General features: G+C 42.2%; 1 protein-coding gene across 3 annotated transcripts in view; it reads right to left on the bottom strand.

The window, feature by feature from the left end:
* adamts3 (ADAM metallopeptidase with thrombospondin type 1 motif, 3) overlaps window positions 1–25527 on the bottom strand; it is a 183446-nt gene that overhangs the window by 122848 nt on the left and 35071 nt on the right. For all 3 annotated transcript variants that reach the window (XM_055200115.2, XM_055200113.2, XM_055200114.2), the window contains exon 5: window positions 1898–2085. In XM_055200115.2, the coding sequence (XP_055056090.2) occupies window positions 1898–2085 (188 nt within the window). The remainder of the gene's footprint in view (window positions 1–1897; window positions 2086–25527) is intronic.

The raw sequence follows: 25527 nt of genomic DNA on the forward strand, positions 1-25527 counted from the left end.
TTCGTTATCTCGTGTTGATACAAATAAACTATTTTTAGAGTACAAACCTTTTCTTGCATATTTGTAAATTATTATTTGAGATTACACTGATCATGTAGTCTATCGCATACATTTACACCAATTAAAAGCCTGCTATTTTTACTTCCATAATTGAAAGAAAATGACATTTAAAGGTTTTAAAGCAACACTATGTAGTTTCCATGTAAAAATGACTTACAGCTCCCCCATGTGGTTGAAAAGCGCAACAGTGCCTGGTATCAGACACTCTTCTACAGGCAGTGGGAGGGGTGGGGCTGTGTGCTCTACCCTCCACCGCCACTTTCAGAGTGTGCTTGTAGCAGCTAGGAGGCTGCTCAAGTTGCAGCAACAAGAGGTCTTCACGGAGTCCGAAAACCCGAGGTCCGACCCAAGACCCGATCAGGTTCAGGTCTAAAAGTTTCACGCATGCCTCGGACAAGGGTCGGGTACAATAATCCGGTCTCGGGTTATTTAAAATGAATGTGTGTGTGTGTGTGTGTGTGTGTGTGTGTGTCAATGTCCTTTTTAAACCTCTCTTCTATTTGCAAGAGTGCTTGCGACATTTTGTGGCTGGCGATAGGTTAATTTTCGTTCAGACAGACATGTCAGATATTTTTAAATGGACGTTTTAGTGGTTACCTTGGTGTCATCGTCATAAAAACAAATAGAGCAGCTCGCCAAATTTGATGCGAGGCCACCGGGGCTGCAGACTGCACACACGTCAGGTTATATCCGGGTCCAGTCGGGTTAAAACCAATGCCCCTGGTTTGGGTGACAGGTCGTACTCTGGCCAGAATTGCTCTCAGATTTAAGGTAAAATACATTGTTATTAACATTTTTTATATATATTTTGTGTTTGAATTTATGTGTTATTTATTTCAAATAATTTTGTTCTCTAAGGGCAGGATGTGAAACTCCTCTATACTAATTTAAAATTGCCTTGCTTGTTACAGATGTTAAAGCAATGCAGTTAAGAAGTTTTATCTGAAATGCTTGTGCACTGAAAATAAAGTTATGATTTAGAATTAGCATAATTGCTAAGTTTTATAGTTAAAATCTTTTAAGACAGGTTAATTGTATATTGTGGTTTCTTAATAAAGGAAATTAAGAATGATGTAAATTGTGCATGTGGTTCTGGCCCCCTTGGTATAAAGGAGAAAAATGCTGGATCATTAAAATAGGGCCCATTGTCTCATCATTGGACTGATTTCTCATACGTGTATCAGACGCAATCACGCAAAAGGCATTCCCATAGCGTAGCTTTGACGATGCAGCGCAAGTTTCCCCTAAAGGGAACTAAGGACTGGCTGCATCACATTATGCAATAAGCGGACAGGAATATGTTTAGCAATAAGGGCACTCTAGAAAACAATTTTGCTAATGCTATTATATCCCCAGATTATGCATCTGTGGTTACATTTCAAAAGTGCAATTTAAAAAACTAGTACATGTCAGTCGTGCAGAGAGAATGAGCACCTTTCAAAATTAATAGGGATTAAATTCAGATTTATCACATTAGTTAATCTTGTAGTTTTGCTGGGATTGCCTGCAAAATTAAAGGCATGATTACAAATGTGAAAATGACGGTGCCACATCTGGCCAATTTCACTCCTCACAAAAGGTCAATCTATTTACAGGAGCAATTTCATGACATGTTTGCATATGAGTAAATATTGACTGCTGTCATCTACTTTACATGGACTGTATTTTGTCATCAGTAATCATCTTAACATGATTTCTGAATCTCATAAGGCCACTTAGACACCTGTGCTTTCCATTTGAACGTGAGCCAGGGGACTGAATTAGAAGGAATGGTACTGTAGGGTTTAGCAGCTGGAACAGAATTGACCAAATTTCTTGAGGATGCTGGAAAACTCACAATGTTCATAAGGGTGAGGAGATAGTTCTGCACATGCTCTTTTCCGTGGAAGCGGACAACAGAATCATCTACTCCAAGAAGCACCTCAATGTTGTAGTCATCGTCACCAGCATGTCTTCGCCTCCTGGCCGTCCGGTTGATTTGTTTAGCAACATTGTCCAGCACCTTCGGGACATCAAATCCAGACTCTGCAAGACAAATAAGTAGGACTTATTTACATCTGATATCAAGATTTATCTTTGATCACAAGTGGTCAGGCGAGACATTTTGCTGTTTACACCTGGTAGTGCAACCCTATATCACGCAAATACGTGACTATTTCACATATGGACCAACGTGAAAATGTCACGTTTTGCCGGTTTTGAACGTGAGCATGTCACGTTTTCTGTTTGTGTTACTTTCACGTTTTGGTTACTCAACTTTTTTGTCCTATTTTCAAACCATTGTCGCTTCAGTTTAGGGCCAGATTTGGTGCTTTTGTTATATGTCACTTTAAGTATTTGTCACTTTAAGTATTGTTTTATAAAAAAAAAAGATACACGACTTATTCTTTTATATTTTCTAAACTTTAACCAATTGTCGCCTGATGTTGGGGTTAGAGTTTGTTTAGGTAAGGATGTCATTTTATGTAAATCCAACCCTACACCGAAGCGACAATGGTAAGAAATTAGGACAAAAAAGTTGAGTAACCAAAACGTGAAAGTGACACAAACAGAAAACGTGACATGCTCACGTTCAAAAACGGCAAAACGTGACATTTTCACGTTGGTCCATACGTGAAATAGTCACGTATTTGCGTGATATTGGGTTGGGTAGTGACACGAATACTGAATGCATGTAATGTGACGTGTTTGGATTTTCAAAGTCAATGTGTTACTGTATGTAATTAAGCAAAAAAGTTAAAAAAACAAATTGGTAAAGGCTTTGAACTTAAATCTGTACTTAATGCTATCCACTTCAGATGGGGATCTTAATCTTAGGTGAATAGCTTTTCTCATTTGGCAAAGACAAATACATTAAACAAAACAAGTTTGCATGACACTGAACCAGAGCCTTGCAAGTCCTTTACAGAGTGCAAGTGGATGCCAGCCAAGAACATCAGAAACAGATCCTACAAGGACTCTTCGTGATCCAGCATCAATTCAGACTATAAACCAATGTCTTATTTAAACATTGATGCTAAAATAAATATTCCAAACATCTTGCACCCTGGCTGGCACTCGTCTACAGTGTGGGGATTGTGAGCCACATTCCTCGGCTCCTACACTGCCGTCACGACACACGCATTCTTGTGTGGCCCAACTCCCAGAAGAGTAAACAACGTCTGTGAGGTTTCACTTCAAAAAGCACAGGGCTTCCCCTCAACCTCAGACGCGCAGTGTGTCTCTGGCAGGTTGGCAGGTCCGTAATGTCTCAAAGCACATCCTACTTCTCCTGAGGGTTTGCCATTCACAAATGGCAAAGGATGTATAGCACACTCGTGGCAAACGTGACGAATCGGCCAGCCCTGCTTCTTAAAATGACATCCGATGGCAAATGGGATCATCTAGTTCACCAGTGGAAATGTACTATGTCTAGACTGTAAAACTGTAAATGGGATCGTATTGTAACTATATAAAGGCATGAGATGTTTCGCTGCAGCTTAAATTTTGTAAGAATGTGAAATAGACAAAAAACTAAGATTTTTAAATTGTTAAGGTTTTAAAATAGTGGTGGGCAGATACAATATTCAATATCAATATTAGTCTGATATTGGCGAAAATGGCCAGATCGAATATTGTAGAAGTCGGGGAGTACAATCCGATCCAATACCAACACAGACCTTGTCATGGCAACTTTGTGTAAAGCGCGACTTGCTGAAAGTTGCACTTTAAATTGAAATATATTTAAGTTACACCTTAAATTTCCTTTTGAAATTTTGTGATGACTGACTAAAAATGTTGCTGCTATTCTGTTTAAAACATTTATGTGTGTGATCATGATGTGGGCCAGCCTTGCAAGCTTTCTTCTAATAAAAAATCTAAAGACTGCTATGAAGGACCGACACAGTCAATCAATTTAAGTCTAAACTAAAGACATTTATCTTTAACAAAGCATTCACATAATTTGTCTAGTAAATGTACTAATCACACAATTGTTAGCTTGTCCGGAAAAAAGCATTCACATAACTTGTCTCGGTAATATACGTATGCCGCAATAGTTAGCCTGTCTGGAACCGAGCAGATATTAGATCACAATACTGTATAACACTTTCATTACATGCGAATGGCCCCTATGCTAATAGGATTTTGTTTCTTTCTCTTCCGGTCTCGTTCTCGATCCCAAGGACATTGAGACAAACAGACCCACTTCCTGCTAATGTGAAGGTCACCACACCGCTGATTCACTGGCCTTACTTCAACGTGATGCCCATGTGATAATTTTAAATGTTTTATGTCCCATAAAATTGTATAAAATAGTATCTAATATATTGTATATCCAGAATCAGCTGTGTCTGGCTTTCTCTCAAGGTTTAAAAAAAAGCCAGGGGGGGTTTTCACCTAGTAGATTTAATATTTTACAGTAAAAGCTTTTGATTTTACTATATTGACTTCACCACCATATTCACCATATCTGAGTGATAAAAACTGCTCCCAGAACAAAAAAAACTATATTGGAGTCTACTTCAAAGATCAAGGGCCCTATCTTGCACCCAGCGCAATTGACTTTGTCAGTGACGCATGTATCATTTCGTATTTTGCACCGGCACACAGCGGGTTTTTCCCTCCACAGACGCACGTCGGCAAACTAGGGAATGAACTTGCGCTGCCTGGGCGGTTCAGCGCAAAAAAGGAGGCGTGCTCCGGCGCAAACCATCTCTTATGCTATTTTGCAGTTTCAAAAAACAATTGGGCTACTAACCAAAAAAACTAGTCTAAAGTCATTGCCGGGTTGCGCGTAGTTCATTATGCTATTTTAAGGGCGCATGCTTGACCATAATGTATAGCGTGCACAAGGCGCACACACTTTGCTTATCTAATCTACACAGATGCAACAGTTATTTTTGCAAATCTTAAATTGTTACAATAAAAAAATATTAATACATGAGATAAGGGAAATCATTGTGTGAGCATTGTGGTTTTTATTTATTTTGTGTGGCAGCGTTAAAAAAATTCTCATGCAAATAACGATTAAAATATTTTCAGAAGTTTGTTGTGTGGCTGTATTACGTTTATTTTATCTAAATGATAATTAAATTGTTTTCATAAGAAACCTTAATGTATATGAACTTGATTTGTAAGTGTACTTTGGGGTTGGACCTTGCTTGCGTTTCTTGGGTCTGATTTCAAAGCCCCCAAACCCTTTCAGCGGTGAGGGTGGACGCAGCGATGTCCTTCTGTGTGCCCAATTTATGCTGGCAAGCTTGGGATCCCCCGTCTCCTGACATCATTGTAGTGCTTGGCGCAGCTGATGAGACAATTGTGGCTATTTCCTCTCACGCCTGTTTAACCTACGCTGATTTGGGCGGGTTTCTCCCATCCCCATACAAAACAACTTCTCTGTCTTTGACTGCTCTTACAAGAACGTGGGTCTCCTCAGCTGTGAACCGCTCCTGGCGTGCGCCTGGTAAATCCGTCATTATAATAGCAACCCGCCATGGAACTTGCGCCCTTGCGTTTAAAGGGAATGTTGGATAGCGTTCTGATTGGTTTATTTGACGTTACGCCCAAACCACACCTATGAATAATGAACCTACTTCAGACCAACCCCTTATTGATTTGCGCCTGGCGCAAGACTCATTTCTCCCACCGGGAAAATAACAACAGCACCCAAGATCCGCCCACAAAGTCATTTGCTCTTTGCGCTTCGCACTTGCGTTTCAGATCGTTAAAATAGGGCCCCAAAAGTCTACAGAGCAGATTTTGTGTATTATGTAGTAGAGATGCTCCGATCAGCATTTTTGGGGCCGATCACCGATCACCAAGATCATGATCTGCCGATCTTCACGTGAACTGATGACCGGCTGCTGTGTATGCGTGCGGCGGGTGTCCGCAAACAAGAGCAGCTGTGAGGAAAATGGAAGTTTAAACCTTCAAAACTTTAAAACGAATGCAAGTAATAAACTTTCGGCATGAGGATGCAATTGTTCGCGATAGATATGGGTTTGTATACGCTGTTTGATAGGGATGTGAAGACGCATCGCGCTGAGGACCGGAGCGCGTCCTCATAGAAAATACGCATATCTCTGTAAAGGCAGAGAGAGAAATCTAAATCTGCACGTCACACATGAGCAACGGGTTACAAAATGCTCGCACTGTGTAAAATGGTCTCTAATTGCAGCCGCATCAGGAACGCTATGATGACAAAAGTAAACAGAAAGATCGGCTCATGAGATCTGCAAATTTAGCCAGTGCTGATCGCGTCATTTAATGGCGATTAATCGATTGGAGTATCCCTATTATGTAGTATAGTAAAAAGCAGCACAGTTTGATATAATGAATAGATTAAACTGACATTAAACAAACTAGGCATGCTAAATCCAGCTATAAAACAATTAGGGAATCTAAAATGGAACCAGTGTGAATACTTTGGTTTATGTTGATTTAGAAAATAGGTCTCTCAGCGCTCCTTACAGAAAACTTATGTGAGGATTAATAATCATTTTGTTGATGGCTGAGGGGGGTTTTAATAGCCTGGAAATATTAAAAATAAGCAGGCAACCGTGCTAATAACAAACAGCAATGGGATGAAAGATGCTGCAGGAGGCCGTTTACATGAAATTCTTTCCATGTGGTGCTCAAGGATATTGGCTCTAGCTGTGATCTAATGTGCTACAAGCTAATTTAACTCTTTATTTGCACATAAGAGAACTCTTGTAAATGAGACAAGCTGAGTTAGCAAACGCTACCCTAGTAAAGTTAAAGAAAGGCAGCAGGGGGATGTACTGATTCAAAGCTTTCAAGTGACATTCAATGTTTATTATGTCTAAAATCAGTTCAAGCTATTGCTATATCTTCTCGTGATCATAATTGAGCCTTATCATCATTCAGTTTGTTCCAAAGTTCTTCTATTCATTATGCTAAAAGCCGTTTTCTTCTAAAAAGTTGGGTAAGCTTGCTATCAGAGACACTGAATCTATTAAGCTGGCAGAGGAAAATTATTGTTCTTATCCTACTGAGATTCAATCACTGATCTCTCGTGTCGATTCTGTTTTTTTTCCACAGTGATTGCAGTTTGAATGCAAATTGGTTTGAATTACTATCCATATTTAAGTCATTTAAGCGTGCGGTTCAGAATGACACAGACTGAATGTCAAAAGTTTATCTATTCTTAAAAATGCCACAGTTTGAATAAACATGGACTGAATGTCCAACAATGTTATGAATTTTATAAAAAAAAACTATAAAATGTATAATCACAGCTGTTATAGCGCACTGATATTGCCCAAATTGTGGCTAGTGCATCTTCAAATACTGTTTCTGCATTAAAGGGATAGTTCACTTTAAAATAAAAATTGTGTCATTATTTACTCATCCTCATGTTGTTCTAAACCTGTATGAATTTATTTTTTCTGATGAACACAAAAGAAGATATTTTGAGAAATGATGGTAAACACACAGCAGTAAGTGACCATTGACTTCCATAGTAGAAAAAATATTTTGTAAGTATTGTGATAAATGATGAAGAAAATATTTTGATAAATGATGGTAAGCACACAGTTGACGGTAACCATTATATTCTATCATATTTTTTTATTCCTAATATGGAAGTCTATGGTCACTTACTGCTGTGTGTTTACCATAATTTCTCATAATATCTTATTTTGTGTTCATCAGAAAAAAGAAATTCATACAGGTTTAGAACAACATGAGGATGAGAAAATGATGACACAATTTTCATTTTAAAGTGAACTATCCCTTTAAAGAAATAGTCAATTTTCTTAAAAGAAAAATCCAGATAATTTACTCACCACCATGTCATCCAAAATGTTGATGTCTTTCTTTGTTCAGTCGAGAAGAAATTATGTTTTTTGAAGAAAACATTGCAGGATTTTTCTCATTTTAATGGACTTTAATAGATAACAACAATTAATACTTAACTCAACACTTAACAGTTTTTTTATCTAGCAAAACGATTGTCATTTTTGACAATAAACATTACAAATATACACTTTTAAACCACAACTTCTCGTCTTGATCCGGTCGTGATGCGCCAGCGTGACCCCACGCAATATGTCATGACGTCAAGAGGACCAACGCAAAACTCCACCCCAGTGTTTACAAGTGTGTTGAAAGAGGACCGTTCTGACCTTTGATGTATGTGGAATGATACAAATTAATGTCTTTGTGTCAGTTTATTGTTTAAAATGGTCCGCAAATGTGCGTTTTATATATGTAACACGTGACCTCCCTACGTCACTACGCATTTACGTGAGGTCGCGCTGGACCGGATCTAGACGAGAAATTGTGGTTTAAAAGTGTATATTTGTTATTTTTATTGTCAAAAATGACAATCGTTTGGCTAGATAAGACCCTCATGCCTCATTTGGGATTGTTTATAGTCCTTTGAAACTCCGTTGAAAAAAACTGTTAAGTGTTGAGTTAAGTATTAAATGTTGGGCTCTATTAAAGTCCATTAAAATGAGAAAAATCCTGCAATGTTTTCCTCAAAAAACATAATTTCTTCTCGACTGAACAAAGAAAGACATCAACATTTTGGATGACATGGTGGTGAGTAAATTTTCTGGATATTTCTTTTAAGAAAATTGACTATTCCTTTAATCACAAGGTTTTTCAATATCGGTGGCAAACCTAGAACTGTTATGTTTGATGTTTGGTGGTGTCATTTGTATTTTGACCACACACATTTAGTCTTCTATGAAAAATGTCTCATTTGACAGCGTGATTAATGCACAAATGACAGCGCTGCTTTTAAGTCTATGTAGCAAAATTGAAAGTGATTAAATCAAGGACTCTGCCATTTATTTTTAATTTTATAAACATCTAATCTACACACCACATAGCCACAACAGAAGCTTGGAATATCTGTCCTTTAGATGTCAAACATACTAAAAGGTTAAACAAAAAAAACTGTTTTATTAAGTCAGGTGTATAGTCATGACAGCTGACCCTCATTTTAAAATATCTCACAACTATATATTACACTGACAGGTCATTTGACAGCTACGTCTCAAAAACACAATATCCTTCAATGTCACGCAGGAAAAGGAGAGACCACTTCCCTGTCATGTTGATATATTGTTGTTTATGGATTTTTTATAATAAAAAAACTGTTGATGTCATTGAAATTAGTTCTCTAAGGACTTCTGTCAACCTTGCAGGGAGCATGATGAAAACGAGTACTGGTAAATAAATGGCTGTAATTCAAAACCTCTTAAGGTGTCCTGAGGTGAAACATATCTCTACTACCCATAACACATGACTGAGTTACAAGAAGCTTGTCATGTATAATGTCATGTCATGTGTAATGACTACATTTAGACACTGTGCCACATCAATTGACTGTTAATCTTTGTTTTTGTAGCATGGGATGGTCCATGGGGACGATCTCTTAACAACCCAGAGGACTACACACACACACAGAGTCAGACCATGTGCGGTTCTTTCTCAGACAACATTTTGGCTTTGTAAAGCAAAAACAGATGTGGCCACATTGACGGAAATGCAGCTAGATATTATTACGCTTTAAAAAAGTCATGCCAGGTGAATTCAAAAAAGTTTGCTCGAAGGCAAGTGTAACTGCCTATTGCATATTCACTCATTTACATTTGCATGAAAATAGCAGAAAGCTACAATAAATGATGGATGAAGGCATGAAAATAAATACTCATAGTGTGCTTTATCTGCTTGTGCCATAAGGCGAACACATTTTTGAATGTAAACCTCCTCACTCACTGGGCTCAATCTTTTGAAGATTTTCCTCATTTTTTATTTTTGTCATTTGATATTCATGGAATAAAATAGGCTATGACATCATTCTGTCGACCAAGAATGCTAAGAATTCAGTCTATTTGCTAGTCTGATTCAACCTAACTTTGCACAAACAGGAAAGAAAAGAATATAGTGGGATGGTAATAAAGCCATTTCTGTTTCACTGCCAGATGGCATGGCAAAGGATGATTCAATGGAACAGAGACACACAAAAGTAACGAACAAACTTTGATATAATGACATTCAAATGTTGTGGAAATGCTTTCAAGGTTGTCTTCAACTTGAAGCGTTTTTCAGCCAATACTGCAGAGGATAATTAAAACAACAGCTCATGGAAAAGATTCATCAAAAAGCTCCTTGAATACTAAAGCGTATTTTCAAAAGGTTTAATGGAAAGAAATATGTGTCTAAATGATTCATTTCACCGAACAATTCATTTGAGAGGATAATTGTGCCAATTTACCACATTAGACACATCCTTCTGTTTATCACCTTAAACTTTGATAATTAAAAGCGGTCTTCAAACACGTAAAGGACTGAACATTACGAAAAGGATAAACTTCATTATTCACCCAACCATTTTTTCATACCTTGCATTTATATTACTCATCATGCGTCACGAGCAACCTGTTTTCAATCATTCAGAGTTAAATTAATCATTAAAGGTGACATAGAATGGTTGAACACAGTATTTATCCTTGTTCTGTGATGTGACATGTAGACAAAAATCTTTTTGTTTGGGTCTGTAATGCCTTAGAAGCTTTCTAAAAACCTCTCTCAGATAGCTCTATTAGGGTGGGGGATTTTAAACAAGTGGTTTTGCACCTATTTGGCTCCCCTACTGGCTTAACTTGCAATCTCATTACTGATTGGCTGACTTTGCTGTCACTCAAAAAATGTAGCCAATTATTTTAAAGTGGAGGGGCAGTGAGATGCCTGTGATGTCATAAGCATCAGTTTTTCAGATTGGGCAGTTTTTTGTCTGACATTTCTAAAAGAGGAATTTCTATGAGACTGAGATGTTTAGCATGTTTAGTACTTTTTGTATGTTTGTGAATGTGGGTAGACTACCATTATTCAACAAAGACAAGGTAAAAATGGTTCCCTTTCAGTCGGTCACTACGACGTCACGTCGTGACCGACGAATTGGGAACCGCTTCGCGGGTGACCTATCTACTTCGAGAACTATCAGAAACGCCAATGAACTTGGCATGCAGGTATTTGCATAATGCCGGCGCCGCCCCGCCAGGTGCGTATATAAGGCGCAGGTGCATAATACCAAATCAGCTTTATTGCTTCGAAGCCGGCAGACATCTGCTCTCGAGAAGCTGTTAACTGATCTTCGTAGATCCTGTGCTGTGTGGGAAGAAAATATCTCAGCTTGCTGAAGTTGGTTGGGCAAAGACACCTCAGCGGAGGCTCGCAGTGTTTTTTCCACCCTTTCTCTCTCTCTCTGTCTCTTTAATTTAGGACTTGAGTTCGAGTGAGTGCGTTTGCCTCTCCCTGTGTGTTTCACCAGCTCGCACAAAAGAGTGATTTCCCTAAAAGAGCAGCACGTTTGAGCTTTGTGTCTTTTTAAAGACAGCCACTCATTCGTGTCACGGTCGGGGTCGTCTTTTTAAAGATGGATTTCCGTCCGTGCTCCGTTTCTGGATGCGGTGTGTTCATCGCCCCCCAGGATGGCCACAAGTGTTGTCTCTCGTGTCTGGGGCTCCAGCACGCAGAGGCAGCGTTGCGTGATAGTTCATGCCCCGTCTGCGAGGGCATGACTATAGCGGATTTGCGGAGACGGGTGTCGTTCCTCCGGCAACGGCCCCCGCCTTTCCAGTCTGGTGCTGCTAAGGGCGCAGCTACCAGATTGGCGAAGGATGACCTCCGTATAACGGTGCTGGGTCGGTCTGCTGGTTCGTCCAGTAGCTCCCAGCGCCCTGATCCGTTGCCAGCGGAGGTCCCGATGGAGACGAGCGGCCCGTGTTCTACGGTGTCCTCGCGCTCTGTCGAGCCTCCACCTGACGCGATGTCCACCGTAACGTCGGAGGGGGGGGTTGTCAGCCTCGGATGTCGATCCGGATCCGCTCCCGCCTTCGGGCCAGGTTGCGGCTTCTGCGTTCGACCCTGAGATGGCAGCCATGCTCGCTCGGGCGGCGGAGGCGGTCGGCTTGGAGTGGACTAAACCTCCCCCACCTGAACCGTCCCGCCTCGATGATTGGTTCTTCGGGGGTGCCAGGGCTTCTCAGTCCTCGCCCCCGGTGCCTTTCTTCCTCGAGGTGCATGAAGAGCTGACGCGGTCGTGGAAAACCCCGTTTTCCGCCCGGAACCGGCCGTATCAGCCTTCACCTCTCTCGAGGGTGGAGATGCCAAAGGGTACACTGGTATCCCGTCAGTGGAGCGCCCGGTCGCGATGCAGTTGTGTCCGGCCGGTGTAGCTTCCTCCTGGCGGGACCAGCCTACTCTCCCCTCACGGGCCTGTAAGCAGTCTTTGGCGCTGTCCGGTGCTGCTTACAAGGCTTGTGGGGAGGCAGCCTCTGCCCTGCATGCCATGGCATTGCTGCAGGTTCATCAGGCTAAGGCTCTGAGGGATCTGCACGCGGGAGGTCACGACTCGGCGGAGTTCTCTGAACTACGTGCGGCTACAGATCTGGCGCTTCGTGCGACCAAGGTCACCGCACGCGCCGTCGGGCGTGCGATGTCTACCCTGGTAGTCCAGGAACGCCATCTCTGGCTGTGTCTGGCGGACATGAAGGACGCTGATAAAACCCGGCTCCTGAATGCTCCGGTTTCCCAGACCGGCCTGTTCGGCGAGACGGTCGAGGAGTTTGTGCAGCAATTCTCCGCGGCCAAGAAGCAGACTGAGGCCATCGCTCAGATCATGCCACGTCGGAAGCGTCCTGCGCCTGCCCCATCCACGTCGGCGCCTCAGCCTGCTCCTCGCCGAGGGCGTCCTGCGGCAGCCGCCTCCGTTCCTCCCCGGGGCTCTTCTAAGAAGCGAGGAACCGGTCGTCAGCAGCCCGCCCCGCCCGCTCAGCCCGCTTCAAAGGGTGGTAAAAGAAGATCAAAGCGGCCCTGAGACGGGCGACCTAGAGATGGAGGGGATCGCTCTTCGGGAGATGGTGAAGGCACCACTCCCCCCACCGGAGGAGGGCCGGTTGGGGAATCTTTTGTTTCATTTTTCTGTTCCGCCGACTTTTCAGTCGGCACCCACAAATCCACAAAAAGAGCGAATTCCACTTCCATCTCTAGGTCTTCATATGAGCGCCGGAGACACGAGCGGGCTCATAACCCCACCGCGCTCTCAGCCGGTAGGAGACAGCTACGGGCTCATAACCCATCGTCTCCCTCCTCCTTCGCCAGAGGGTGCATCGAGTGGTGTGAGGTGTCTTCAGCAGAGCCTCCCTTACTCAACCACCCAGCAACGGACTCAGGTGAGTGTTATCACACACAACACTGCTGTCGGTGCGGCCGTTACGCACACACCGGCGATCACCTCCGTTGCGCCCGCCGCGGGTACACCGATCGTGCCTTTAGTCCCTCTCGCACGGTATCTGGGGGCGTGGGAACAGCTTCCCAGCCCGTCGCGTTGGCTTTTACGCACGATTCGTCTCGGCTATGCGATCCAATTTGCCCGGCGTCCCCCCAAATTCTCCGTTTTACAGCCCTTCACTACGGTGAGAGCTGCCGATGCGCACGTCCTCCGTGCGGAGATCGCTTTCTTATTGGCGAAAGACGCGATCCAGCCGGTCCCTCCAGCCGAGATGAGGTCGGGGTTTTACAGCCCTTACTTTATTGTACCCAAGAAAAGCGGCGGCTTGCGACCGATCTTGGACCTGCGTTTGCTGAACCGTGCACTTCACAGAATGCCGTTCAAAATGCTGACGCCCAAACGCATATTTCCATGCATTCGTCCAAACGATTGGTTCGCATCTATCGACCTGAAGGACGCGTACTTTCACGTATCGATTCTCCCCCGACACAGGCCTTTTCTCCGCTTTGCGTTCGAGGGGCGAGCATACCAGTACAAAGTCCTCCCATTCGGGCTCTCTCTGTCGCCCCGTGTATTCACCAAAGTAGTGGAGGGGGCTTTGAAACCCCTGAGAGAGAGAGGTGTGCGCATTCTCGCGTATCTGGACGATTGGCTAATAATAGCTCAAACACGTCAGACGCTGTGCGATCACAGAGATTTAACTTTAAAACACCTCGCTCGTTTGGGTCTTCGGGTCAACTGGGAAAAGAGCAAGCTTTGCCCCGTGCAGAGAATCTCTTTTCTCGGTATGGAACTGGACTCGATCGATTTGACAGCTCGTCTAACAGAAGCGCGTGTACAGTCGATTCTGACTTGCCTGAATACATTCAAGAGCAAGAGCGCGGTCCCGCTGAAACAATTTCAGAAGCTTTTGGGGCATATGGCAGCAGCCGCAGCTGTAACTCCGCTCGGACTGCTTCATATGCGACCGCTTCAGCATTGGCTTCACGATCGAGTCCCGAGGAGAGCGTGGCTGCGCGGCATTCACCGTGTTATCATTACACCTGCGTGTCGTCGCACTTTCACTCCGTGGTCAGACCGTGCGTTTCTCCGAGCCGGTGTGCCTCTGAGACAGGTCTCCATGCACGCGATAGTATGCACAGATGCGTCAGACACGGGGTGGGGGGCCACGTACGATGGGCTTGCGGCTTCGGGGGTCTGGACGACACCCCAGTTGCATTGGCACATAAACTGCCGGGAAATGTGGGCTGTATATCTTGCGCTCGTCCGTTTCAGCAACGAGTTACGGGGCAAAGATGTATTCGTTCGAACAGACAACACTGCGACCGTGGCGTACATCAATCGTCAAGGCGGTTTACGCTCGCGTCACCTGTCGCATCTCGCCCGTCACCTCCTCACATGGAGTCAGAAGAATTTGAGGTCTCTTCGTGCCATTTACATCCCGGGCACGCTCAATGTAGAGGCGGATGCGCTCTCTCGGGCTGCGCGTCCCGGCGAATGGCGACTCCACCCCATTGCGGTTCAGCAAATTTGGAGACGTTTCGGCAAAGCGCAGATAGATCTGTTTGCTTCCCCAGAGACGACCCATTGTCGCCTGTTCTATTCACTAGCCGACGACTCGCTCGGCGTGGATGCATTGGCACACAGCTGGCCGCGAAACATGCGCAAATACGCGTTCCCTCCGGTGAGCCTCATTGCGCAGACCTTATGCAAAATCCGGGAGGACGAGGAGAGCGTGCTGTTGGTGGCACCGTATTGGACAACCAGGAGTTGGTTTCCAGAACTCTCTCTCCTCGCGACAGCCCCTCCGTGGAAGATTCCCCTGAGGAAGGACCTTCTTTCTCAACAAGAGGGCACATTATGGCACCCGCGCCCCGACCTGTGGAACCTCCATGTGTGGTCTCTGGACGGGGCACGGAGGATATGAGTGATTTACCGCAAGAGGTATCTAACACTTTTGCTGCTGCGCGAGCGCCGTCTACGAGACAGGCTTACGCGCTTAAATGGAACCTGTTTGTCGACTGGTGTTCTTCCCGAAGTGAAAACCCCCGAGAATCCCCGATTAGTGTTGTGCTTTTATATCTCCAGCGTCGTTTGGAGAATAGGCTGTCACCATCCACTATTAAAGTCGATATCGCTGCGATATCAGCTCACCATTCACCCGTAAACGGTAGAACAGTGGGTCAGCACGACCTGGTCATTAGATTTCTCAGAGGCGCTCGAAGACTGAATCCTTCGCGTCCCCCCTCTATTCCTCCTTGGGACCTGTCCTTGGTGCTGAAATCACTCCAGGAAGCCCCATTCGAGCCTCTGCATAGTGTGAGTGTTAAGTTTCTTACAATGAAAACTTTAACTCTCCTTGCTTTGGCTTCTGTTAAGAGGATAGGGGATATTCATGCATTTTCGGTCGATGAATCGTGCCTTCAGTTCGGGCCGGCTGCATCCAGCGTAACACTGAGACCCCGGCCCGGCTTTGTGCCCAAAGTTCCCACCACTCCTTTTAGAGATCAAGTGGTGAATCTCCAAGCACTGCCTTTGGAGGAGGCAGAACCAGCCATGGCTTTGTTATGTCCTGTTCGTGCACTACGTGTGTATATAGACAGGACGCAAAGTTTTAGGACCTCAGATCAGCTCTTTGTTTGTTACGGTGGTCAGCAGAAAGGAAAAGCTGTCACCAAGCAGAGGATGTCCCATTGGATTGTGGATACTATAGCCCTTGCATATCAAAAGCAGAATGTGCCTTGTCCATTTAATTTACGTGCCCACTCTACACGCAGTGTGGCATCATCTTGGGCACTGGCTCGCGGTTCCTCGCTAACAGATATTTGTAGAGCTGCAGGCTGGGCGACACCTAATACGTTCACAAGATTCTATAGTGTTCGTGTCGAACCGGTTTCCACTCGGGTTCTTTCTACTAACTAGTTAAGAATGCCGAGGGTCGGCTCGTGTGTCGGCTTGGAGCCTCTATTTTGGTGCTGCACATTTGCACCATTATGGAAGACCATCGGGGCAAAAACGTCTAAAAAACTGTTTTTGCCTCTCCTCCACCGCCCTGATAGCTGGTGTTGCGGAGCATCCGCTGTCAACCTATCACTGATGTATTCTCTGTAAACCTGTGTAGGCTAGGCGTCCACATTTGTCCCCTACGTGGGGTTCATTTGTGTGTATAGTCCGTGGGGTTCTAATCCTCCACGTTTTTCCTTAGCAGAGCCTGCTCTGCACCTCTCAACATACCATGTATTGTTCAGAGACTTTATTTTGAGCAACCTGTCGGTTGTTTCATATATTTTTATGTCATCCATTTAACCTTCTTAGGGGATGGCTTCCGCAGTGTTCTAGCTCCGCTCAGTTTAGACGCTTCTCCCAGTTCGCTGCTTCACTATCGTGGGTTAAGGAACAGGTAGTGACCGGCCTTCTGCATTTCGCCTTAGATTCCGCCCCTTATGTGGAGGGCGGAGGGCTTTGCAGGCACTGGAAGGGTTCAGCTGCAGTGGCGTTTTGGTAGGGATTCCCAATTCGTCGGTCACGACGTGACGTCGTAGTGACCGACTGAAAGGGAACGTCTCGGTTACATATGTAACCCTCGTTCCCTGAAGGAAGGGAACGGAGACGTCACGTCCCGTCGCCACAGTTTGCTGTTCCATTGCTGTTCAGGCCGGGCACTGTTGCTCGGCTTCTCAGCAATAATATAGCTGATTTGGTATTATGCACCTGCGCCTTATATACGCACCTGGCGGGGCGGCGCCGGCATTATGCAAATACCTGCATGCCAAGTTCATTGGCGTTTCTGATAGTTCTCGAAGTAGATAGGTCACCCGCGAAGCGGTTCCCAATTCGTCGGTCACGACGTGACGTCTCCGTTCCCTTCCTTCAGGGAACGAGGGTTACATACGTAACCGAGACGTTTTTCATTCTCTGTCCCCTTTAATCATTTCAAAAAATAGAAAGCCACAGGCCTAAATCACACAGTTTTTCTGCATTCTTTAATCCACATATACTGTAAGCATAAAGTGTTAAAGTAGAAAAGGAAGTATTGTGTTAAGCAAGCACTGTTTATTAAGTAGTCTTATTTAGGACAATGTGGATATTATTTAATTGCCGGGCATATTATAAATTTGTAAGCCCCAGGGAAAACCATTCCACCCAGTTACACTTGGTTTGTACAATATTTAAAGATTGCACTCTGCATGTTCGTAAATGAGCTGCTTTTTCTGTTTGTTAGGGTAGAGGGTGCAAACTCATTACAAGACCATTTATTATGTGTCCCATGTTTTTATTACATTTAAAATGCTAATGAAGTAGGGCTGGGCGATTTGACCTAAAATCAAAACCTCGGTTAATCTAACATTTGACATCGGTTACGATTAATAAACGATTATTTTTTTGCCTCATAGTTCACTGACAAGGTTGGAAAGTTTAGGGCACACCTTAAATCAGCCTGCAATGCAATTATTCACATTTTTCCCAAAATAACTGCATTACTGAAAAATATTAAATAGACTTAACTCTATGCAGATGTTGCATGTCATTATGTACAATTGATGAAACTTTCAGAATGGGAAGTTATGAACCAAAGAATCATACAACCCCCATGACTAATTATAGACATAAGATACATACATAATAAGTTGTATCCAGATAGCATATTGTAATGAGATGAGTAGGGCAAAATACATACTTGGACTGTATCCTTTACACGTTTCTTGTATTCAATCCATTTTTTCTTAACTGGGCACTGATGTCTAAGCCATTTATTCTCATCTGTAATGCTTTTCGTGTTAATGTAGACTAGAAGTTCTCCCGTTCTCTCTCTCCGTCATCTCTGAAGTGTCTAATTAAACTCACGCGGGCGCGTCATTTCGCGGTTTTGAGTGAGTGAGATGTGATGACATTACCCGGGCTGCTTAGAGACCCATCGGTAGATTAAACTGAGCGCGTGCACGCATTCCGTATTTTTGTCACAGGTGCCTGCACATTCGCAAGTACTTCTTAAAAAAAAGTACTGTGCTTCTTTTGGGCACTAGATGATCCTGCTGCTCAGTTAAACAGTGTTTGAGTTCTCCTCCATGTTTCGCTGTGCCACTGACAGGACGGGGCGGAGTTACGCAACATCACACGCAGCAGTTTGTTTTTAAAGGGAAAGTATTAACAGGATTAAAAACCGAAATAACCGACATGATAAAATAATGTCGGTTAGAGGTTCTGAATTTCGGTTTCGGTTATTTTTCGATTAATCGCCCAGCCCTATAATGAAGTGCGGTACTGGTAGATCTTGTCTTCTATAGCAGCTGGTTTTCTTAGCACATTTCTTTACACATTCAGATGTACCAAACACATTGCATATGAAGTGATATATATATATTCATCAAATGCACTATTAATGACATTTCCAACAGAATAAATGATGAAATCTCTAGCAATTGCAGATAGGCAGCTTTAGATTGCTAATCAGCTGAACTCAGTGTTTCTAAGATGAAGACAGAAATGCGCTTGAGGCCAAAACAAAAATCATCTCCAATGACTTTGTTTATACTAATTAAAACTCCAAGAACTTCCCACTCAGTGGCAATTAGTTCATGTGTCAGTGCTGGGTCTCAGTGATCATGTGGAAAGAGTCTTTTTCCTTTTCATTTATTCCACTGAAAAGGCACTAAATAAAGTTTTTTATTTCAAATGTCAGGAAACATTTATGTTAAAGTCTTTGACATCACAATGGGGGAGGATGTGTCCTGGAAACGGCTCTTTTAAAGATGCAATTACTCACAATTAGTCACTTGTGCTGCATAACCACATAGCTTTACTCCAACACTGCAAAAAGACAACTTTCCTCAACGGCAGTGTCACTCAATGAATTTATTGTCAATAGCAGCTATGGAATCTTGTAAATCAGCTTTGAACAAAATTTTAGTTATCCTAAGGACAAGATAAATGAGATGAAACTAAAGCTCAGAATATATTAGTATGCCTGACAGCAACTGAATTGAAGTGTCTACACTCTAAATTCTGCTGGGTTCTTTTTAATCGAATGCTGGGTATATATTTGACAGAACACACAACCTGGTCTCACTGTTAATACGTACGCAACTTTAAAAAAACCAAAAACATATTTTTTGTACGTTTAAATAGATGCTGAAACATACAATGTACAACCCCAAATCAGAAAAGGTTGGGACACTGTAGAAATTGTGAGTAAAAAATAAATGGAATAATTTACAAATCTAATAAACTTATATTTTATTCACAGTAGAATATAGATAACATGTTAAGTGTTGAAAGTGAGATATTTGGAGGTGTCGTGCCAAATGTTGGCTCATTTTGGATTTCATGAGAGCTGCACATTCCCAAAAAAGTTGGGACAGGTAGCAATAAGAGGCCAGAAAATTTAAATGTACATATAAGGAACAGTTGAAGGACCAATTTGCAACTTATTAGGTCAATTGGCAACATAATTAGGTATAAAAGAGTCCCTCAGAGTGGCAGTGTCTGTCAGAGGTCAAGATGGGCAGATAATCACCAATTCCCCAAAAATAGTTTTATTGCAAAGAGATTGAAGTTATCATCATCTACAGTGCATAATATCATCCAAATATTCAGAGAATCTGGAACAATCTCTGTGCGTAAGGGTCAAGACCGGAAAACCATACTTGATGCCCGTGAGCTTCGGGCTCTTAGACGGCACTGCATCACCTACAGGAATGCTACTGTAATGGAAATCATGACATGGGTTCAGGGATACTTTCAGAAAAAATTGTCAGTGAACACAATCCACCTTGTCATTCGCTGTTGCCAGCTAAAACTCTATAGGTCAAAAAAAGAAGCCATATCTAAACATGATCCAGAAGCACATGCGTTTTCCCTGGGCAAGGCTCATTTAAAATGGACTGTGGCAAAGTGAAAAACTGTTCTGTGGTCCAACGAATCAAAATTTGAAGTTCTGTTTGGAAAACTGGGAAGCCATTTCATACGGACTAAAGAGGACAATGACAACCCAAGTTGTTATTAGCGCTCAGTTTAGAAGCCTGCATTTCTGATGGTTTGGGGTTGCATGCCTGCGTGTGGCATGGACAGCTTACACATCTGGAAAGGCACCATCAATGCTGAAAGGTTTATCCAAGTTCTAGATACATATGATCCCATTCAGATGTCGTCTCTTTCAGGGAAGAATTTGTACTTTCCAACATGACAATGCCAGAACACATACTGAATCAATTACATCATCATGGCTGCGTAGAAGAAGGATCCGGGTACTGAAATGGCCAGCCTGCAGTCCAGATCTTTCACCCATAGAAAACATTTGGTTCATCATAAAGAGGAAGATGCGACAAAGAAGACCTAAGACAGATGAGCAACTAGAAAACTGCATTAGACAAGAATAGGACAACATTCCTATTTCTAAACATTGGTCCTCCTCCAGCTGTTCCTTATATGTACATTTAACTTTTCCGGCCTCTTTTTGCTACCTGTCCCAACTTTTTTTGGAATGTGTAGCTCTCATGAAATCCAAATGTAGCCAATATTTGGCATGACATTTCAAAATCTCTCACTCTTAACATTTGATTTGTTATATTCTATTGTGAATAAAATATAAGTTTATTAGATTTGTAAATTATTCCATTCATTTTTTACTCACAATTTCTACAGTGTCCCAACTTTTTCTGATTTGGGGTTGTAGATGTATTTACAACATATAAACGTAGCATTATTACGTTTTTACATCTTAAAAACGTAAAACATACGTATCTTGCATTCCATAAAGATTGCTGTATAATTTCCCTTTAACCATTTTGGCGATAATGTTACCACCTTAACCCTACCCCAAACCTTACCCTAAACCCAAACCCTTTTTATACAAAATGTTTAAATACGTAATGTATTCTTTTTATATTATGCAACGTAACGGACAGATATCTTTAGGAACATTTTAGTAACAATAGTAGCAATATAGAATTTAAAAGATAGTTTAAGCCACTACAGTTCTACGCAAAACAGTTTATTAAAATCATGTAGCGTTACTGTTACAAAGTGTAATTACAACAACTTATTTATTGCGAATATTAAAATCCGTACCAAAAGTAGTTAAAATGACGATGTGATGCAGCCGCGGTCCTCTCTGGAGTATAAGAATTAAAGTAAAGAGAAGTATTAAAGTTATTAATCCAAACGTACACTGACTGACGCAAATATGTCACGTAGCATGCAAAGAGCCAATGAGCGTTGGATATCCCTGCCGTAAAACAATGTGTCGTAAAGCTTCTTGAGGGGCAATAATCATGCGGTCGCATAAACGTGTATTTTGCTTCAACCACATAAGCAGTCAGATCAGATATTTTCATATTATGTCGTACATCATTGAAGATGGAGAACTCAAGTGAACACAAACTGTGTTCAGATGACTGTTTTATGACCCTTTTTTAATCTTTTGCATATTTTGATGAACTTTAAAGACTGCAGAAAGCAAAACTCTAAACTTCTTGACCATTAAAACATCTGAAACAGTGCATAAAACCATCAAATGTAAAATAAAATGTAACTGAAAATGACTTTACTCTCTATTCTGAAGAGTTTAAACTGCTAAAAGAAGAACTGTTGTACTACCACTGATAAGCGGATTTAGGTTAACAAAATGTCTAAGCTTTGAATTAAGTCCTCCTTTAGATTGAATCCCTCTTGATCTCCCTATATCAGTCTCACCTTTTATATTTGTCTTGACATTTTCTCACATCATATACTTGTGCATTGTAGAGGGATTATCTGTTGTAAGTGGCTGTTTTCATTTCCTTCAAGCTCACAAAATTCCTTCAAGCACGACTGGCATCGTTTCAAACATAAATTTTCTAGTTATCAAATTAGGATCTTCTATTGCTTCCTAGGCCTTATCAAACGGGCTTTGGCTTCCACTCTTGTCAATCCTTCCCGATCTAGCACATTTCATTTGCGGGCTGATCCTAGGCCGTGGCAACTGCAGCATGCAAACAGACACCTATGCATAGACGCACATTGACCATGTCTCCATCTTTAAATCTGGTGACAAATCACCCGAGAACTAAATGAGACATGCACTGCAACAAGACAAAGTAGTTGTCCAGCAAACCGGTCTGCAATTTACACTAAATGGGTTCATCAATGTCCTGATATTATCTGTTCCCTCAGGCCTCCGGACCCTTCATATGGATGACTCACAGCTCGGGGATAGAGGAAGAGAGACTAAATCAAGATAACGTTGCCAATTTCTGATTTGCTATTGTAAGCGAGAGCTCTGTGGCAAGCCTGTTATAATCTCACAGCTGTGCTTTAAATTGTTGCCATTTCATTTAGGAGCCTTGCTGTCATCCATTACAGCGCTCTGACACACGGATGAAATGGTACAGAAGCCTGGTAAGTAGATTAAGGAGTTGTTTTAACTCGATTTTAATATGTTCTTCTGCATGCTGGTATTTATCTGCATACAAACAAAAGTAATTAGGTGATACTTTCTATTCTGTGGACATGGGAAATACATTATTCACACCCACACTGTTTCAAGAATATGCTTCAGATAAGAAACATTGTGTTGGTGATAATTAATACTTTCTTCCTTCTAATCTGTCACAACATGCTTGTTTAATTAGAGATGAACATTCCAAAATTTGTTTGGTTATATTGAAACAGCATGGCTGAGAATATTTACACTGAGGGAGGGACAGTCCTTTAGCTAATCGTATTACAGACCAAACTGTGTTGACAATGGACAGAAAAAATACAATAGATTGTTTTAAAATCCACCTCAAAAAGCCCTCAGATAGAGTTCTTAAAGGGTCCTTCTTTTGGGAAATTTTATATTGTAAGGTACAAAACACAGGGTTCCCACACCTTAGTTAACCCTAAAAATTCAAGGACCTTTAAATGTGGGGACACATTAAATGAAAGCAAGGTTACATCATGTTACCTTTAAGAATACACTGTTACAGTTCCCTTTCGAGGGAACTCGCGCTGCGTCACTGCGATGGCACTTTGGGGACGTTTCCAGGGGTAAGTGCGTCTGAATGTGTACTGTATATCAAATTCAACCAATGGTGAGGCTTAATGACAAAGACAGGGTGACGCGGGAGCCAGGAAGTATATCGCTATCTGAAATATTGCCAAAGACGGCGTTACAGGGATGCAGGAAGTATGGCAAGGGAGACGCAGCGTCTCGTTCCCTTCCCAGGGAACAACAGTTACCTACTTAACCCGAGACGTTTCATGTGTCAAACACAACAATGCAAAAAAGCATTTTGGTATAAATCATACAGAAGATATAAGCATTTAAAGCAAACAGTTTAGCACATGTGCTTAAAAGGCTAGAAATTTTCTGATATTATCCTACACTACACAGGGAATAATGTGGAATTTTTTTCCAGAAAACTTCTCGAATAAAATAGATTCAAGCACATTCAATGACCTGTATCTATTAGGGGTGGCATGGTTCACAAAACCCTCGGTTCGGTTCATATCACGGTTTTATGGTCATGGTTCTCGGTCCTCTACGGTTCTTGTTGTTATTTTTTCTTTTAATTTTTAACACTCCAGAAATGTATTATCTTATTAATGTATTAATTGTAAAAAATTGTATAATAGCTACGTAATAGCTTAATCGGGTATTTTGTACTTTAAGAGCCGACTTGAAATAACAAATAATTTCCACTTTTGTACAGAGCCGCACTTTCTCGCGGTCTCTCTTTATCTCTACCAGGGCAGCGGCGATCACATTGCTGTCAGAGTTTGAGCATACAGTACTTCTAAAACACAATCGATCAAAGAATTGCAGACTTAATGAATAATTTGCAAATGTACGTCGCAAAACATGTAAATACGCGTTCAACTGTGTGACATGACTGAAAAGTCAACACATCCTCACCCCATGTCGTCAATATTTGACGACACTTGACCATTCGTCAATATGTGACGGGGAGGGTATACCTTTCGCGTCATTTTTTGACGAACTGGGGACTTCAATACTATTACGTCCGTTGCATTCTCTTTCCTATTTTCTTACCATTTTCGCGTCGGTTTAGGGCAGTGGTTCTCAATCCTGATCCTGGAGGCCCACTGCTCTGCACATTTTGTATGTCTCTCTTATCTGACAGACAATGAGATCTCTGCTAATGAGCTGATGATTTGAATCAGCTGTGTTAAACAAGGGAGACATACAAAATGTGCAGAGCAGTGGGCCTCCAGGACCAGGATTGAGAACCACTGGTTTAGGGTTAGATTACGCAAAATTAAACAGTGTACGCGAAATTAAACAGTTGTCACCTGGCGTTGGGGTTAGAGTTAGGTACGACAGTTGTCACCTGGCATTGGGGTTAGAGTTAGGTTTGGTAGGGATGTCATTATGTAAATCTAACCCTAAACCGACGCGAAAATGGTAAGAAAATAGGAAAGAGAATGCAGCGGACGTAATAGTATTGAAGTCCCCAGTTCATCAAAAAATGACGCGAAAGGTATACCCTCCCCGTCACATATTGACGAATGGTCAAGTGTCGTCAAATATTGACGACATGGGGTGAGGATGGGTTGGAAAAGTAGGCTAATTATTTTATTCTTCTGTAAAACAACTTCAGAATTATCCAGAGATCGTGGCACCATGATCAAAATAAACTCTTTTACTGCAGTAATAATATTTTAATGGCTACACTTTTAACGTAGGTTTAAAAGGAAACTAAACTGTCCTGTGTCAATCATCATTATATGGTAAACGTGCCTCCGCACCCAGCCGCAATTCTTCTGGCATCTCTCCTCCTTCACTGCATTTTTCTTCCGTTCTGTTACTTGAACTTGGGGCTCGAGCCCGACCAAGATTCGAGCTGCCTTAGAGAAGCAAGCCAAGTTCGTTTACAGTTAATTATTAAGACTAAATGGGCAGGCAAACCGAAACAAAGAAAGTAAAAAAACTATCCGCCAAAATATGGTTTTACACATCTATATAAACTACACTATAAATAAAGCAATTATTAATTTTCCCAATGCATGGTTGTTTGATTTTTCTTCCGTTTAAAACGTTATACATTTTCCAAAGGAGGATTTTCAACACTTTGTTTGAACAGCAAACAAAGCGCTAAATACTCAGAAAAGTGTTTAGTACCTCAGATTAGATAAATGGGCAGAGAGAAGGCTGTCGCGTGTGGCTGTTCGAACACATTCAACCCATAGACTGCAGTTTTATTTCCGCTGTCATCATAGGTAACATGAAATAAAAA

The sequence above is a fragment of the Misgurnus anguillicaudatus genome, chromosome 22 (genome assembly GCF_027580225.2).
Source record: "Misgurnus anguillicaudatus chromosome 22, ASM2758022v2, whole genome shotgun sequence".
NCBI classification, from domain to species: Eukaryota; Metazoa; Chordata; class Actinopteri; order Cypriniformes; family Cobitidae; genus Misgurnus; species Misgurnus anguillicaudatus.